This window comes from Phalacrocorax carbo, chromosome 12 (genome assembly GCF_963921805.1).
Source record: "Phalacrocorax carbo chromosome 12, bPhaCar2.1, whole genome shotgun sequence".
Taxonomy (NCBI): Eukaryota; Metazoa; Chordata; class Aves; order Suliformes; family Phalacrocoracidae; genus Phalacrocorax; species Phalacrocorax carbo.
The window spans coordinates 16,703,258-16,718,584 of NC_087524.1; the positions used below are offsets into that span (position 1 = coordinate 16,703,258).

At 46.2% G+C, this 15,327-nt stretch overlaps 2 protein-coding genes across 2 annotated transcripts in view; one reads left to right on the forward strand and one right to left on the reverse strand.

The window, feature by feature from the left end:
* Positions 1-226: 226 nt before the first annotated feature.
* On the forward strand, positions 227-3,578 carry NANOS1 (nanos C2HC-type zinc finger 1). Its single transcript, XM_064464283.1, has one exon. It carries the CDS (start codon positions 311-313, stop codon positions 1,079-1,081), a length of 771 nt encoding a protein of 256 aa, XP_064320353.1. The 5' UTR covers positions 227-310; the 3' UTR covers positions 1,082-3,578.
* Positions 3,579-7,742: 4,164 nt separating this feature from the next.
* The window catches only part of EIF3A (eukaryotic translation initiation factor 3 subunit A), a 35,800-nt gene continuing 28,215 nt past the window's right edge, over positions 7,743-15,327 (reverse strand). Inside the window, exons 19-22 of the mRNA XM_064464260.1 lie at positions 12,447-13,327; positions 10,930-11,104; positions 10,340-10,509; positions 7,743-9,024 (exon numbers count right to left, since the gene is read on the reverse strand). Of these exons, the coding sequence (XP_064320330.1) occupies positions 8,783-9,024; positions 10,340-10,509; positions 10,930-11,104; positions 12,447-13,327 (1,468 nt within the window). The 3' untranslated portion in view covers positions 7,743-8,782. The remainder of the gene's footprint in view (positions 9,025-10,339; positions 10,510-10,929; positions 11,105-12,446; positions 13,328-15,327) is intronic.

Consider the following 15,327-nt stretch of genomic DNA (forward strand, 5'->3'; position numbering starts at 1 on the left):
GCTGGGCCGTGCCGTGTGACCCCCGGGGGTATCCGGGGAGGGGGAGGGGGGCTCGGCGGGACCCGCCCCGCCCGCACGTGCCGCCACACCTGCGGCCCCCCTCTCAGCGCGCCGCCCCACCGCCCGCCAGCCAATGATCGGGAGGGGGTTCTGGCCGGTGGCCAATGAGAGCGAGGCGGCCTCTCCCGCCCCCTCCCGCCCCCACCCCCTATTTGAGGCGCGTCGCGCGGCCGCGCGCTCGTAGCGGCGGGAACCGGAGCGGCACCGGGTCGTCGGGGGGGAGCGGGCGCTCCTGGGCCGCCGCGCCCTCATGGAGGCTTTTCCCGGTGGCAAGCTGGAGCAGCATCGGCACCTCCCGCCCGTGGAGCGCCTGCCGGGCGCCCGCTGCGGCGGCCGGAGTCACAGCGCCTGCGGGAACGTCTTCAACTCCTGGAACGACTACCTGGGGCTGGCCACGCTCATCACCAAGGCCGTACGCCCCGGCAAGGGCTTCGGCGCCGAGCCGCCCTCGGTGGTGGTGGCGGCGGCGGCCGTGCCGCCGGCCGAGGAGGAGGAGGAGGAAGAGGAGGAGGAAGAGGCGGCGGGGCCGTACTTCGAGGGCGCGCTGGACTTGCACGACCTGGACCTGTGCGGGCATCACCACCACCACAGCGGGGGCCTGCTGGAGGAGCGCTTCGCCGACTTCAGCCCCTTCCCCGGGCGCGGCGGCCCCGCCGCCGTTGTCTTCGACTGCTCGGGGGAGCACCCGGGCCGGGAGGGCTCGCCCCACGCGTGGGGCGGCGTGGTGGTGGCGGGGCGGCTGCCGGCCCACCCGCGGGCCGCCTCCCGCCTGCTCAAACCCGAGCTGCAGGTCTGCGTCTTCTGCCGGAACAACAAGGAGGCGGTGGCCCTCTACACCACCCACATCCTCAAGGGACCCGACGGCCGCGTCCTCTGCCCGGTGCTGCGGCGCTACACCTGCCCCCTCTGCGGCGCCAGCGGCGACAATGCCCACACCATCAAGTACTGCCCTCTCTCCAAAATGCAGGCGGCCAAACAGCTCAAACACGCCCGGACCGCCCTGGGGAAGAAGGGCCGTTAGGCACCGGGACCCCGCCGGCGGCCCCGCGTCCTCCCGCCCGCCTTTGGGGGCTTCTTTTGGGTTGTTGCTTTATTTTTTATTTTTTTTTTTGTCTTTAAGGCGGATGGTGGGTTTGACCTCTCCTACGTTGATGCGTTAGAGGCGGGGGCCGGCGGGCGGGGGCGCCGGGCCGGGGTCGCGGTGCCCGGTGCGCGCTGGCTCGCGCGGAGCCCGGCGCCGGCCCGCGGGACTTGCGCGGCTTAGATGCACTGTATTTGTTTATTGTAAGAAAAAATATATATGTGGTTTTTACGGAAACGGATTTACGGCGAGATCTGGCTGGGGCGGGGGGGGAGGGGGGTGGCGGGTTAAAGCAAGCAGCGGCCAGAGAGCGGGGCTGGGGGTCCCCCGATGCTTACAGCCGGGCCCGGTTCTGTCTCCACCACGGGGCCATGTCCCCAACCGCTGCGCACCATCGGGGCTGTCCAGCTGGGTTGTTTAGCCTGGTGCCGCACCGTGGAGGCCAGGTGGGAGAGCTGAGTCTTAACTCTTAATAGCAGGGTGTTTAGTTAGGGTGCAACACTCTGTTTTGGGTCTTAAAGTAAACATCTAAGCAATTTCCTTTGTTGATCTTAAAACCATGATCAGACCCGTGCTCAGTTACTCACTTGATAATTAACACCTCAGCCGCAAAATTGCCATGTCCTGCCTGGCACGATGGGAGAGCAGCACCCCATGGTCACCCCTGAACTGTCCCACTAGCAAGGGTGGATGGCCCTGGTCTTGCAGGTCCCTGTGTCCGATACACAGCTTTAGGAAAGGTCTGAGAGGAGAAAGCATCAAAGTGCTTGTTTGAAAATGTTATGACTCTGGGCTGGGTGCAAACTGAGCCCTTTCAGCAGGGAGAACAGCAGTAGGTATGGCAGAGAATAAGTATTGATGTAGCTTGTGTTTGTGGTGGAGAATAGGGGGGTGATGGGAAGCCTTTGGAGAGAATAGACCTGGACAAAGCAGAAAGCTGTGACCGTAGCAGAACGGTGGAAGGAGAGGTGATGTATTTTCAAGAGTTGAGAGAATATGGCTTTAACTCATTGCGAGGTGGGAGGGATCTACCTACCCATGTGGTTAACAAATACCCTTAACACTACATAGACTGTACACAATACAGGGCTGATGCAGGACCCTTGGCAATGGCAGTTCCTTTGTGCCGACTATCAGACAGGTTATGTTCCTTCTAATACTCAAGAAATTAGAAATGGCTTTTACTGTGACTTGGAGGCAAGACAGTAGGAGCAGCAGCAGGCTGGTAGTTTGCTTAGAAGTCCTGCAGAGCTGAAGGGCAGGAGCCCAAAGTCTCAGTGCGGAGAGGGTTATGCTATAGATGGCTTTACTGACACCGGGGACATGTAGGGGTGCTCGGTCTGCAAGGGTGGCCCTGCCAAAAGCAGGGAGGTGATGAGAGCCCTGTGCAGGAACTGCAGGGACATCACTGGGCAGATAAGAAAGAAAGGAAAAGGGAGCTCAGCAAGTAAGGGGTGACACAGGTTTGAGTGGATTCCTTTTGATAAGCTGCCCAGAAGGGTGGGGGATGCAGGCAGGAGAAGGGGGAGAGTGGGACAGTTAAGAATGGACCCAAAACACAGGTGAGGTGGGCTGGGAAGGAGAGCCTGGGGTTCATTATTTATCACTGCTGTTGACTCACAGCTGCAGCAATTAGGAGGGAGAAACTGATTTTGTGTGGAAATATTCTCTTAAATCTTCATCAAATGCCTCCAAAGATGGTGTCAGGTCTAATTACCAAATGCAGTGGGGCTTGCAGCTGCCCTCTCCTTGTGCTAAGTATCTGTTGTGTATTGTCTCATTCTGTGGGGCTTGCACCACGGGCTCTTCTGAGCTGTTAGAAGTTAGGTGTGTTTGGTTTTGTGATGCCTGGTCCCCATATGCTGAATCTGTATCCACCACACACTGGAGTGAAGCAAAAGTGTGATGCTGTGGGAAGAGTTTTCCTCTGTACTTTTGTTACCTCCTTGTGGGAAGTTTGAGGATCGGTACATACATTTTAATGCAGTTGACTGTTACTGGACACAAAAGCAAGAAAGATCTAAGAAAAGCTTTCTTGAGTGTTTTCTGAGGGGTAATTCTGGCAGGGCTGGATCCGAGGTGCTCCTCGCAGCGTTTGCTGTGTACCCACCTCGCCTCTGGTCTGTACATTAAGCTACTGTATAGCAAGAGCCCTATTGCAATGCTTGGAAATTCATCAAGATGCCGGAAGATCCCCTGCCTTGGATGGTGCTGGCCTTCTGCGGTGCTTCTTTCTTCCCTCTGCCTGTGTAAGAGGAAAACTCTTGCACCAATGGCGTCCACTGCTGCCTGTCACTCATGGTTCCTCTCTCGTCCTACACGCATGCTGGCAGCCTTGCTGTGGAAAGGCCAAGAGCTGCCCATCGTTGCCACTACTCGGCCTTAGACATCTGGTCAAAGCCTTAACAGGTAAGACAGTAGAGTAACAGCTTCAAAAGACTAGGTCGGGGTGGGGGGGAAGGAAGGGGAGGAAAAAACCCCAAACCAAACTATTCCAGAGGGGAGATGACAAGATTCAGAAGCACCAAAAGGCAGCCTGAGAGCAAGGCTCTTCAGTTACTTTACATGATCATTCAACACGACAGCTTGCCCTTAAGCTTTTGCAAGTCAGTGTCTTATAAAGACTGAACCTTTAAGACATCCTTGGTTCTTTTAAGCTGCTGCAATTTCCTGTGCACCAACACACTCCTCGTGGCACTGAGTAAGCAGAAACATGCTTGCTCTTGGTCACGCTGAAAAGCTTACAATAGATAGTGTTTCTAGTGTTACTTTGATTCCTTAAATTACTGGAAGCACTTTACATTAGTAACTTAAATCCTAGGAACAGCAAATAGATTAATCTGAAAGCAGCTGAGGTTGGAAGCTGTTATATGCTCCACAGAAGAGGTCTAAGAAAAGCAAGCCTGATATTATTTTCATTTATTCTACTGCCATCTGCAAATCAAAGTATTACAGTCACTACTTAAACCAAATATTTTATCCTCAGAGAATCACTTTATTAAGGGGAAATATTCCTAAGCATGTAAGTGATGAAATCTTTTCCATAGTGATATTCTGGTAAGTGAAACAGAGTATTGGATAGCCTATGATAATCCTCAGTTGACTGTAGTCTTGGCAAAAAGCAAGCTACTTCTAATTAAAAACTACTTTCAGGTGCATAGCTAACTTGAGCCAGCTGGAGCCAGGTTAGTCTGTACCCATCTGTAGTGCAAGTCCTGTCTGGACAGCTTGCTCTCAGTCTTGCTGCTGCCTCCGGTAGCTCCTCTAGGACTAAACCATGATGGCTATAAAATGTCTTTACTACCCCTAGATGTGCCAGTTTGATCCACCAAATATATGGGATAATATATACTGGAGATAGTCTGCTAACAGTCAGGTGGGGAGGAAGATAATGACTTCTAACATGCCTATAGTCTGGGCAATGCAGGAATGATATGCTAAATCTTCAAATGTGGAAAAAGGTGCAGCAAAGCCAGTAAATTGTCCTCCTGCCCAAGAGTGAAAGGACTAACAAAGCTTGAATTGCAGCAAGGGAGGTTTTGAAAAGCAAAAAGCAATGGAATAGCCTGTAGAATCTCCATCCTACGATAATTAAATGCATTAATAATTCTTTTTAAGAGCAGGCCCAGACACAGTGTGGAGCATTTCAGGTCAAGCTGGTCCTGCTGTGGCAAAATAGGATCAGGTGCTCCTGTTGTGCCATCCATGTGCCTGCTTCTTGCCATTCTGCAGTAAGCCTCACAGGACAGGTGATAGTACCTGAGTGACAGGTAAACTTGTCTTGCATTTCACTGACCTAACACCTTCACTTTGTAGGCTTACACAATTTAACAGTTCCTTTTAGTTACATAAGGAAAACTTGCTTAAATGTAGCAGTTCCTGTCAATGAGTGCAGCCCAGGGATATTAAAACAATAAAGGCAGATACATTTAATTTACAGACAGAGAAGGCTTTTAGTGCTGCTCTTGTTTGAGGTTGCCCCAGGGCTGTCCACCAGCCCAGCTGCACCGTCGCTCCCCAACATGCTCATGGCTGCACCGAGGCCCGTGTGACCAAGGCTGTGACTGAACTGAGGTGCAGCGGTGGCTGTGCCCAGGCTGGCATGGCACTGCCTCATTCACTGCCCCTGCTCTGGTCTGCCAAGTCTCCTATAGGAATACTGATTTGATTTTGTTTTTTTAGAACAAAGGCACTTCAGAGAAAATACAATTAAAATGTGTACACCCCACTCCCGCTGAGCGCTGACAGTCCTCAGCCCTGCCCAGCAGCCAGGGATCAGTCTCTGGGCTGCTCCTGGAGGAGGGAGGAAACTGAACTGTTCATGGTCACCTGTCTTGCTCTGCTCTTGGAGATTTGTTTTAGCTGAGCAGCATTTGCATCCATTTAACCAGCAGCAGCCTTAAGTTTTCTGCCTTCTCACGACAAGCACGTGACAGTTTGTATTCTAAGGTTCACTGAAAACGCTAGATGTTTAAACGGACATGAATCAATCAAATGCAGCAGTGCTTGACAGAGAATTGACTTCGGCAACATTTTCGGGGAACTGAACTTTGTGCCAATGTGTAATTATGGCAGTAGATGGCAGTTTTAGCTGTTAGATTTTGTCAGTGCTGGTTTTTGATCACTAGTTAGAATTCAGTCTAAAATGATCAAGCAGTAAAATAAGCACAGGGGCATGTCTGTAAAGCTCTCATCTTGCAGATGTTCTTTCAGGCTGCCCAGTCCTGAGAATTTTACATGTGTTGGCAGCACCGCAGTCTCAAATAATGGAAGTTAAGAATGCAGATTTGGGAACAGAGCTTTAGCTGGTACAATGATCGCTAACGTTCATCGCCATGTAAAAATGGCTTTGTTTGGATAAAATAAAAAATATGCAACTGGAGGTACAATCACTCTTTACATCTCCCTGATGACTGGAGAAAGGAGAGTCTTGCACCCAGCGTCAAAAAAGGCCAAAAGGACCATCTAAGGAACTACAGGCTTGATGGTTTTTCCTGGGGCTGAAGTGACACTATGGAGGAAGTCTCTTCTCCTGGCATGTTTTTGGGCACAGGCAGGAGAAGGTGACTGGGAGTGGTCAGCATGGATTTACTGGGGGTAAATCATGGGTGACTTACCTGCCTTCTACAACAAAATAACTTTGTGGCCAAGGGAAGGAGCAGCAGATGTTCTTAATCTCAAGTTCAGCAAGGCTTTCAGTGCTGTCTCAAGCACTTGTGCCCAGGTGTGGCTGTTACAGCCCAGAGTGTTGGACAACCAGGCAGGCAGAAAACATGGGTGGATGTCGAGGCTCAGCAGGATGGTCAATGGGCTGGGCTCCACCTGGAGCAGGGTGTCACAGGGGCTGTCTGGGGACCTGGCTGACACCTTCCTTAAGGACCTGGAGGCAGCAGCAGGGTTGTGGATGGCACCAAACAGGGAGGTCCAGTCAATGCATGTGGGGCAGGGCTGCCACCCACAGGGATCAAGATAGGCTGGACAGGAGCCTGATGAAATTCAACATGGAGAAGGGCAGAGCCCTGCACTGCCAAGGGAGAAGCCCTTGCAGTGACAGACTGAGGGGGTGGCTCAAATGCCTCCAGGCCCTGGCAGGCATAAAGCTGAGCTCAAGCCAAGTCTTGGGCTGGAGATGAGGGGAGGGAGCATCCCCCTCTACTCAGCACTCAGAAGGCCTCTGAGTCCCATCTGCCCCCATATAAGGAGGATTGGAGTGAGTGAGTTCAGCAGAGGGCCAACAAGATGGTTGGGGGCTGGAGCACCTGCCTGGGAGGAAAGGCTGAGGGAAGAGGGCTTGTTCAGCCTGGAGAAGGGAATGCTTCGGAAAGACCAACAGCAGCCAGCCTGTGCCTACCAGGAAAATGGAGTTGGGCTTTTCACAGCAATGCCTGAGCAGGATGAGGCAACAGCCAGAAGCTAAAAAGAGAGAGGGCTATGCTTTTCACTGTGGGAGCAGTCAAGCATTGGAAGAGGCTGCCCAGAAAGGTTATGCGGTCTCCATCCTTGGAGATTTTCAAGATTTTCACACTGGAAAGACATGGTTCTGAGTAACACTGTCTGACTTCATAGCAAGAACTTGGACCACTGGGCTCTGGGGGTCTCTCTTGAGAAGAATGATCCTGTAATCCTATGACAGAACACAAGGATGGCAGCAGCACCCACTACCCCAAATCCAGGAAGCACTCTGTTACTGGATAGCTGCCACACCCTAGTTCCATCCTTTATAGGACCACAGGAGGTACAAAGAAATGGGCTGGTTGGTTTGTTTAGAAAATACACTGTCCTGAAGGAATTCAGTGACTCAACCAGCAATTAAGTGAAGTGACAAGCTCCAAAGGCTCAAAGATCTGGCCCTCATAGTCATCATCTGAGAGCAAGTTTCTCCCCAAGAAGTGAAGAGGATCTGGAAAGCTCAAGAGAAGTATTAGAATTTCTGTTCATGCCCATTAAATTACACCAGGTTTCTCAGGAAGAAGCCATCCCAGGTGTTCCCACATTCTCTTTCAGCTGTCACAGAAACAGGTATACACAGAAGAGATGTTCAACAGCTGTTCTGCATTAACATGCATTGCAGGAAGTTACTAAAGAGTCAAGACTGCAGCAGTTAATTCCTTAAGTTGTTTATTTATCATTGAAGAAACACACAGCAGCAAGTTCTGTGTTGGCTTCAGTATCACCAGTTAATCATTGTTACTGCACCCCAAAATTGAAGTCAACACAGCCATTACCACAAATCACTTTTTTGGAAAGGGAAAGAATTGACCCTGAAGACAGAAGTGGGGGGGAAATTCAACAATTTCTCCAAAACCACACATTTTAAATATGACAATATTTATAAATTCTTGAAAGGCATGAATTATCCAGTAATGGAAAAAGCAGCTGTGATATTGGCAACAGAAAATACATAGCCATATGCTTACCAAAACACTTGAATTGTAAAAGCTTTAAGTTTTGTGGCTGTACACTGCAGCAGTATACATTACTGGAACAATGACTGCAAAATGGCCTCATAGGTGTTACATATTCAAGTAAATCTATGGAAAATATCCCAGTGTAGCTAACACTCATCACGTTTATTGTATTTAATTCAAATTTGAACAACTTACTGAATTCAGAGTGATAAAATGTCTCTTGGAAACCGCCTGCCCTTGGAGACACCTATATCTAGTAAAAGGGCTTTTGTTTGGTTTTTTTTTTCTATTTTTTTGGCTAATTATGGAAACTGATTTTGCTCAGCTTTTTCAGTAATTCCACTGTGCGAAACAAGTGTCTTCAAATGCATGTTCTGTGACAATAATAGCCCATTCCAAATTAAGAAAGACTAAAAATAAAAAGGTCAGCGTGTTTTGATGCGAGATAGAAGCATTACTCAAGACAGCTGTTGGGCTTGCTTCTTTTTATTTTAGCAATAAATGACCCATGAAATAAGCATAATTTGAAATTTCAGAAACTGGCATTTAATTTCCAACCTTCTGCTGTGAGTTTTGTGCATGATCAATCTATATAAGTAATTCAAGCTCATGCTTTCACGTTACCTCAAACATTTGTTAAAGAATTCCAATTCAGAATGTTTATAAGCACAAATATAATCCATGGATTCAATCAAATCAAAGCTAAAACATTGGTTAAACTCTGATTTTTCACTTAACGTCGTACAGTGGTCCACCCTTCTTCATCTGTCTCATTCTTAGTACGGCGAAGGGGCTCACGCTCCTTTTCTGTTTTCCAGGAACCTTTCTCCTTCTCCCCATCTCTTTCTCGATCTTTTGATGCTGGCGGGGGAGCAGAAGCTGAAGGAGCAGCAGGAGCTGGAGCTGATCGTCGAGCTGTTTCACGTTCTTCTCCACGTTCTTCTCTCCTATCGTCAGCACGCCGCCATGAGCTTGCTACAAATACAGAAAGACAATAGAACAACGTTTGTCATGCTCCACCAGCAGCCTGCAAGAGTTTAAACAAATATGCCCAGCACCAACAGTCTGATTTACTGATTCTCAACCTTGCCAAGAGGTAATATGACAATGACAGCCAAATGCACAGTTTAATTTTATAGTGAAGTAATGGACAGAAACTACTCAAGCCTCTTTTCAGATTCAGGATTGTTATAAGCAACCCAAGTGTAATCTTTTAAAACACAACAACTGCAATAAAAATGCTCTATTAATGTACATTGTTTTATGATGTAAAAATATATTCTTATTATCAGAATTAAAAGCACAAAAGCATCTCCTTAGGAATGACTGAACCCTGAAAACCGAAAAACCCTAACTTAAAAACACTTGTGGAAAATGTTTAGGTGTTCATTGTCTCAAAAGACAGCAAACTACTCTTCAGCTACTGAAATCAGAGGTGTAAACGGCACTGACTGACACAACTCCACTGGTAACGCCATTCCCCATCCTTTGCTGTATGAAAAGTTGTTCATTTCCACCAACAATGTTAAGAATTCTACCCCAGTTAGTATGAAAAAAGCTGTCTCAAATACCAAACCAGACAGTCAAGTACCAAAACTTCTTCATATATTAAAAACAAATAACCTCCACACTGACAACCCTTAGCCTTTCTGCCAGCTGAAGCCCCATATGACGAGTTCTGTTCCAGCCTGCTCCCCTGGGAGCACCCACAGTTGGGGCAGAGACCACATGAGATCCTGAACATGAGAACACCAGAACTGGAAGACGTGGTGGCTCAGGCTAAATATATTTGCTGCTACTGTATTTTTAGATCACAGCAAAGGTTTAATAAATGTATATAATTAAAACAGACTAATGTATGTAGTTAAAATACATTGTTCATCAATATCAATACCATTAACAGTGTAAAATCCACAAAGCCTTGTTTGGAAATATTTCCAAACATTTTAATGGTTTTAAGAAATGAGACAGAAATTACCTTCTCAAATGTCTAGCTTGATAATTTAAGTACAAGAATTTCATTCACCCTGAACATAATCCTACTATGAAAACTGCATACTTAAAATACTATCCTTCTACTGCAGACATGAAATGCTGCTATGATAGAAAAGAGTACAACTAAAAAAACCCTTAAGATTCAAGTTAAAATTTCCAATTACACTACTCAGCTTCTATTACTTTGCTCATGCAAAGGGCATTTAAGTGGCTGAAAATACAACTTATTTTACCACATCCTAATGCTGTCAGAATAACATGAACGTAAGCCTTCAGGAACACTAAATAAACATACGTTCTTCACGGTCAGATCTGAGGGGTGGTCCTCTTCTGAGGGGTGGATCTCTGTCATCACCGCGTCGATCTCTCATGTCACGACCACCTCTGTCCCATTCTTCACGACGACTTGAATCTCTCCAGCTAGAAGTTTCCTCAGCTGGTCCTCTTCTCCAACCAGCGTCATCCCTTTTGCCATTCAAAACAAAGACTAAATGTTAAGATTTTACCTTTGCTATGAAAAGGAGCAATAACAAATCACACCACAGATATTTTCAGGCCCAGTGGGTCTCTATTTAACCTACTGACATACTTCAAAACATTTTCTGTTCTTCTGGAGCCTAATATGAAATTCTCTTGATAACAGGTTAAAAAAAAATTTTAAAAGTAGTAAAGCGTTTTGGGATTCCTTCTGTAAACAGTGAACCTTGTCTTAAAAATAACAAACCAAGAAACCCCAAAATGCCACTATCCATTTAGTGCTTAATTTCATACAAACCAACCACTGTGTCACTTCATTTCCTTAGTAATAGGGCACGGTTTTCCTTTTTTTTTTTTTTTTTTTTTTTAAACAAACATTCTAGAAGTATTTAAATAGAGAAGTCAAACCTGGGACGCCTGAAACGATCATCTCTATCAAAATCTCTATCTCTGTCAAAATCACGGTCTTTCTCATTTTCATCACGATCTTTGTCTCTATCCCAGTCACGGTCTCCTGGAGGTCTGGAGTCTCGGGGAGGCCCCCAGCTATCCTCACGAGCCTTTTCTCGTTCTCTCCATCCACCTACAAGAAAGAAACACAGTAGAAGGAATTTGTGACCAACCTCTGATCTCTCTGTAGACAAAGAATCCTTTACCTCCCTCACAGAAACTGGTTCTTCAAGTTTCGATCCCTGAGGATCCAACTCAAGATGCTGTAAAAAGTGTGCACATTGAGTGGGAGTCACAGACAAGACACTGTAGAAACTGCTTAATATGAAGTCAGTAATACCTCATTTAGCAGGCCTGCCAGTAACACTTTAGCAGAGCTGATCACACCCTACAGTTTTCAGTCAGAAACCACAAACTCCTCAAGGGTCTCGTGCAAAACAAGTGTAGGAAGAAGTAAAAGGGGTAGCTTAGACAGCAGATTCCTTTGTGAAAATCCAAAAGGGAGGAGATTTTAGGCAAGCAGATTTTTAAGAACTTACTGCTTTTTAAAGCACTACTTTAAAATATGACTATCATTCACCATCTACGTACACAGTGCATCCTAGAGTATTGTTCAGTTATTTATTTATGAATGGGAGTTCTTTATTACACAGCCTGTCTTTTCTTTAAATAGGAAAAAGGAGAAAGCTGTTGGAGTGCAAGTATTGAGATTTATGATAACTTTTCTACGGGTTTGGATTACAGAATTAGCATCTATAAAAGTTGATGTGGCTCCTGTGAATACATAAATCTGAATATAAAGAACCAGGAAATCAAAATCATATCTAACATTTAAATGTCATCAACAGTTCTGAAAAGAATCAGAAAGAGTTGTACTAGTCACCACCGACGAGACTTAAGACTAGAAATAAACTGTACACAAATAGGATAATTCGGATTGTAAAGGACTGCAGAAGGTCACCTAGTCCAATCCAAAGCAGGATTTTTCAAGAAAGACAGACACAAAAGCAAAAAAATGGTAAAAACAGGACTCTCTTCGTACACAAAAAAAGGTTTCAAAACAAAACCCTTTAAAATGATGTGTCACAATCCTCCTTAGGAGGAGGTTAATTTCAGATGTATTGAGGGGGCAGGGAAGGGGACCAAGGTGTGCTCACCTAGTGAGAATGTTTCTCTCCCATCAGAGCATTCAACTTTATAATGTTTTGGTTTTGCACATAGGTAAATTACCAGCATTCCTATGTGGCCTTTACCTATCTTCCAGGCAAGCAATAAACACTGCTGTATTTTTTTCTTAATTCAACCGAATTAAAAGGTTTAATTATATTAAGTAAAGGAGTGTCCACATTAACCAAATTAATCCAGATGTTTTCAGAGTTGATTCTCCTATCCCTGGCACCAAGTTACATTACATCCATTATCTACTAGGGTAACACATGCTTTGGAAGGAAGTTTATTATATTGTTATATTTTACCTGGTTTACCAAATGGTCTCCAAGGACCTGGCCTTGAATCTTCACTGCTACGCCATGGACCCCTGTCATCATCTCGTCTGGAGAGCCTGTCATCATCTGCGCTACGCCACGGTCCCCTGTCATCGTCACGCCTTGACATCCTGTCGTCATCCATCCCACGCCTGGGACCCCTGTCGTCATCTGTGGCACGCCAGCTGCCCCGGTCATCATCCAGCCCACGCCTGGGTGGCCTGTCATCATCCAAAGCCCGTCTGGGTGGCCTGTCATCATCCAAAGCCCGTCTGGGTGGCCTGTCATCATCCAAAGCCCGTCTGGGTCCTCTGTCATCATCTGCTGCACGCCAACTGCCTCTGTCATCGTCCAAGCCACGTCTGGGACCTCTGTCATCGTCCAAGCCACGTCTGGGACCTCTGTCATCGTCCAAGCCACGTCTGGGACCTCTGTCATCGTCCAAGCCACGTCTGGGACCTCTGTCATCGTCCAAGCCACGTCTGGGACCTCTGTCATCGTCCAAGCCACGTCTGGGACCTCTGTCGTCATCCAAAGCGCGTCTGGGACCTCTGTCGTCATCCAAAGCGCGTCTGGGACCTCTGTCGTCATCCAAAGCGCGTCTGGGCGGCCTGTCGTCATCTGCAGCCCGCCAGCTCCCTCTATCATCATCCAAACCACGCCTGGTCGGTCTGTCCTCATCCCCTTCACGCCTAGGTGGCCTGTCCTCATCCCCCTCACGCCTAGGTGGCCTGTCCTCTGTTGATTCCATAGAAGGACGTTCCTTTTCTTCTGCAGCACCACGCCGGGGCAGATCATCTCCTCGTCGGGGCAGATCATCCCCTCGTCGGAAAGGTCTTTCATCATCTCTTGCGTCTCCTCGACGCCAATCTCTATAAAGCCATAGGGAATGAGCAAAAAGTAGAAGCTGTCATCCAGGAAAGCTTTACATATTAGATCAACATGTTTACTGATCAACAGTATCAAACACCTCAAAGCCATTTCTGAATGTACCCACTTGACGTGTGGGTGCAAACATATTTACAGAGCTTGCAGTTTTCAAATGCACATGTTCTAATTGCCTTCACTGCTAAGGGAAAGTGGGGGTCACCATCCCTACAGCTTCAGCAAAGACTGAAGAGTTTAGTATCTCCTTCGAAACTAGTTTGAAGGGGATAACTACAGTCCCCTGTTGGTTATCTGCTGCAACACAACAGAAAAAAGGTTTGGCTTCTACACCAAGCCTAATTTGACAAACTCTAGCTAAGCCTCAAAGAACCAGTACTAAAAAACAACCATCAAGTAGGTATCCCCCTTCTTCACACACATGCCAACCCTACGGTCCAATCCCCGTTTTCATAAGGTTTGGCACAGTTCCAGCCCAACAGACCGGCAATATTTTCACTGACAATCATCCACAACTAGATAGAGCTGGGACAACACAATAAACTCGAGACACAATCCACTGCTGCTCCCTGCCAGCAAGTGGGGTGCCCCAGGCTCTGGCAAGCTATCGTGTTTGCACGGACTCTCCTCAGTAGGATCTATATGAGAAGTAAAGAATTGGTGAGAATTTTCACTGGGCTACTGAGTCATCAGTTCATCTTCGAAGTGTGTTTGGATTTGTAACACTGAAAAGATCAGACAATGCTGAACCGCAGTTAGAGCCTACCATTCTTGTCAATTCTCTGGGCACACAATTCAGTTTAATGTCTACAGGATTTTACACGTATGTTTAGACCACAGACATTGTCTTTGTCACCAGATTAATTTCTGTGTTTCAGGAAATTAACCTTCCTAAGCTAGTTCCTCAGCAATGAAAAGAAACAAGCAGTAGTACTCACAGAGAGGTACTGGAGAAGTGAAACTGCACTGGAGTTGAATCTCACAGATTTAATAAAAAAAAAACAAAAAACAAAAAAAACCAACACAAACCCCCAAAACAAACCACTCCCCTGCTGACTCCCCCAGGTTTAGAAATCCACTATGCTACTAAAATGTCAACAAAAGAATAGCAATGATTTGCCACAAAACAACAGATGTAGGACTCCAAGAGGTGAGAACAAAGAGGCAACAGTTTGTGACAACTCTGCATCTCAGGATTTTTGAGGAATTGTGAACAGTGTATTTCCTAGTTTTGGAAGAACAAGGGAGAATGCAATTACCATTGAGCTGCAAGATAAAAACAAGACATGGAGATTGTTAACTTCCATTTAGACTCAAATTTGATAAACTTCTCCTTTGAAAATTCTGATTATTTTGACATTTAAAAAAAATGTAGAGAAATGGTTATAAAGTTCATCAAATGAACAAGTATTTAATTCATCCATACTTTAGTACTGTTTCAGGGTTTTAAGATTATTAAATCTATTTTTTAACTATTACTTTTAATCTATTACTACTCTAATTTTTAAACTATTACTTGCAGATGGAATTATTCCTGTTGTTACATTTTTTCTCCCCATTTGACAACTTTAGTGTCCATATTTCCTTCTTTCCCTCTTCGAAATCCTAACCCCCACTTTAAAAGTTTACTGAAATTAAGAGTCAAACAGCATCTGCTGAATTATTAAGAGGGATGCATGAATATGAAGAATATTGTTGAATGGCAGTCACTTGTAGTAATGCAATCCCATTTCTATTAAATAACCCATTTTTTCAGTAACCTCTAAAAACCCTACACACAGTGACAAGAGCTGAAAGCATACAGACAGCTTTCCCAGATAAAGCAGAAATTTGCTGTCTACCACTGTTACAGGTTTATAGCTTGAACGAGAGGTACCAGCATAAAATCACTTTTTCTACCAAACCAATTTGCTTTTAATTTAACTCCTACACAGCACTTTTACATTAACCTCTTTTTCCCTGCAATCACAATATTTGTTGTATTTTC

Bases quoted from the DNA above. Each gene is read 5' to 3' on its own strand.
- NANOS1 (XM_064464283.1), top strand. From the start codon at position 311: ATGGAGGCTTTTCCCGGTGGCAAGCTGGAGCAGCATCGGCACCTCCCG.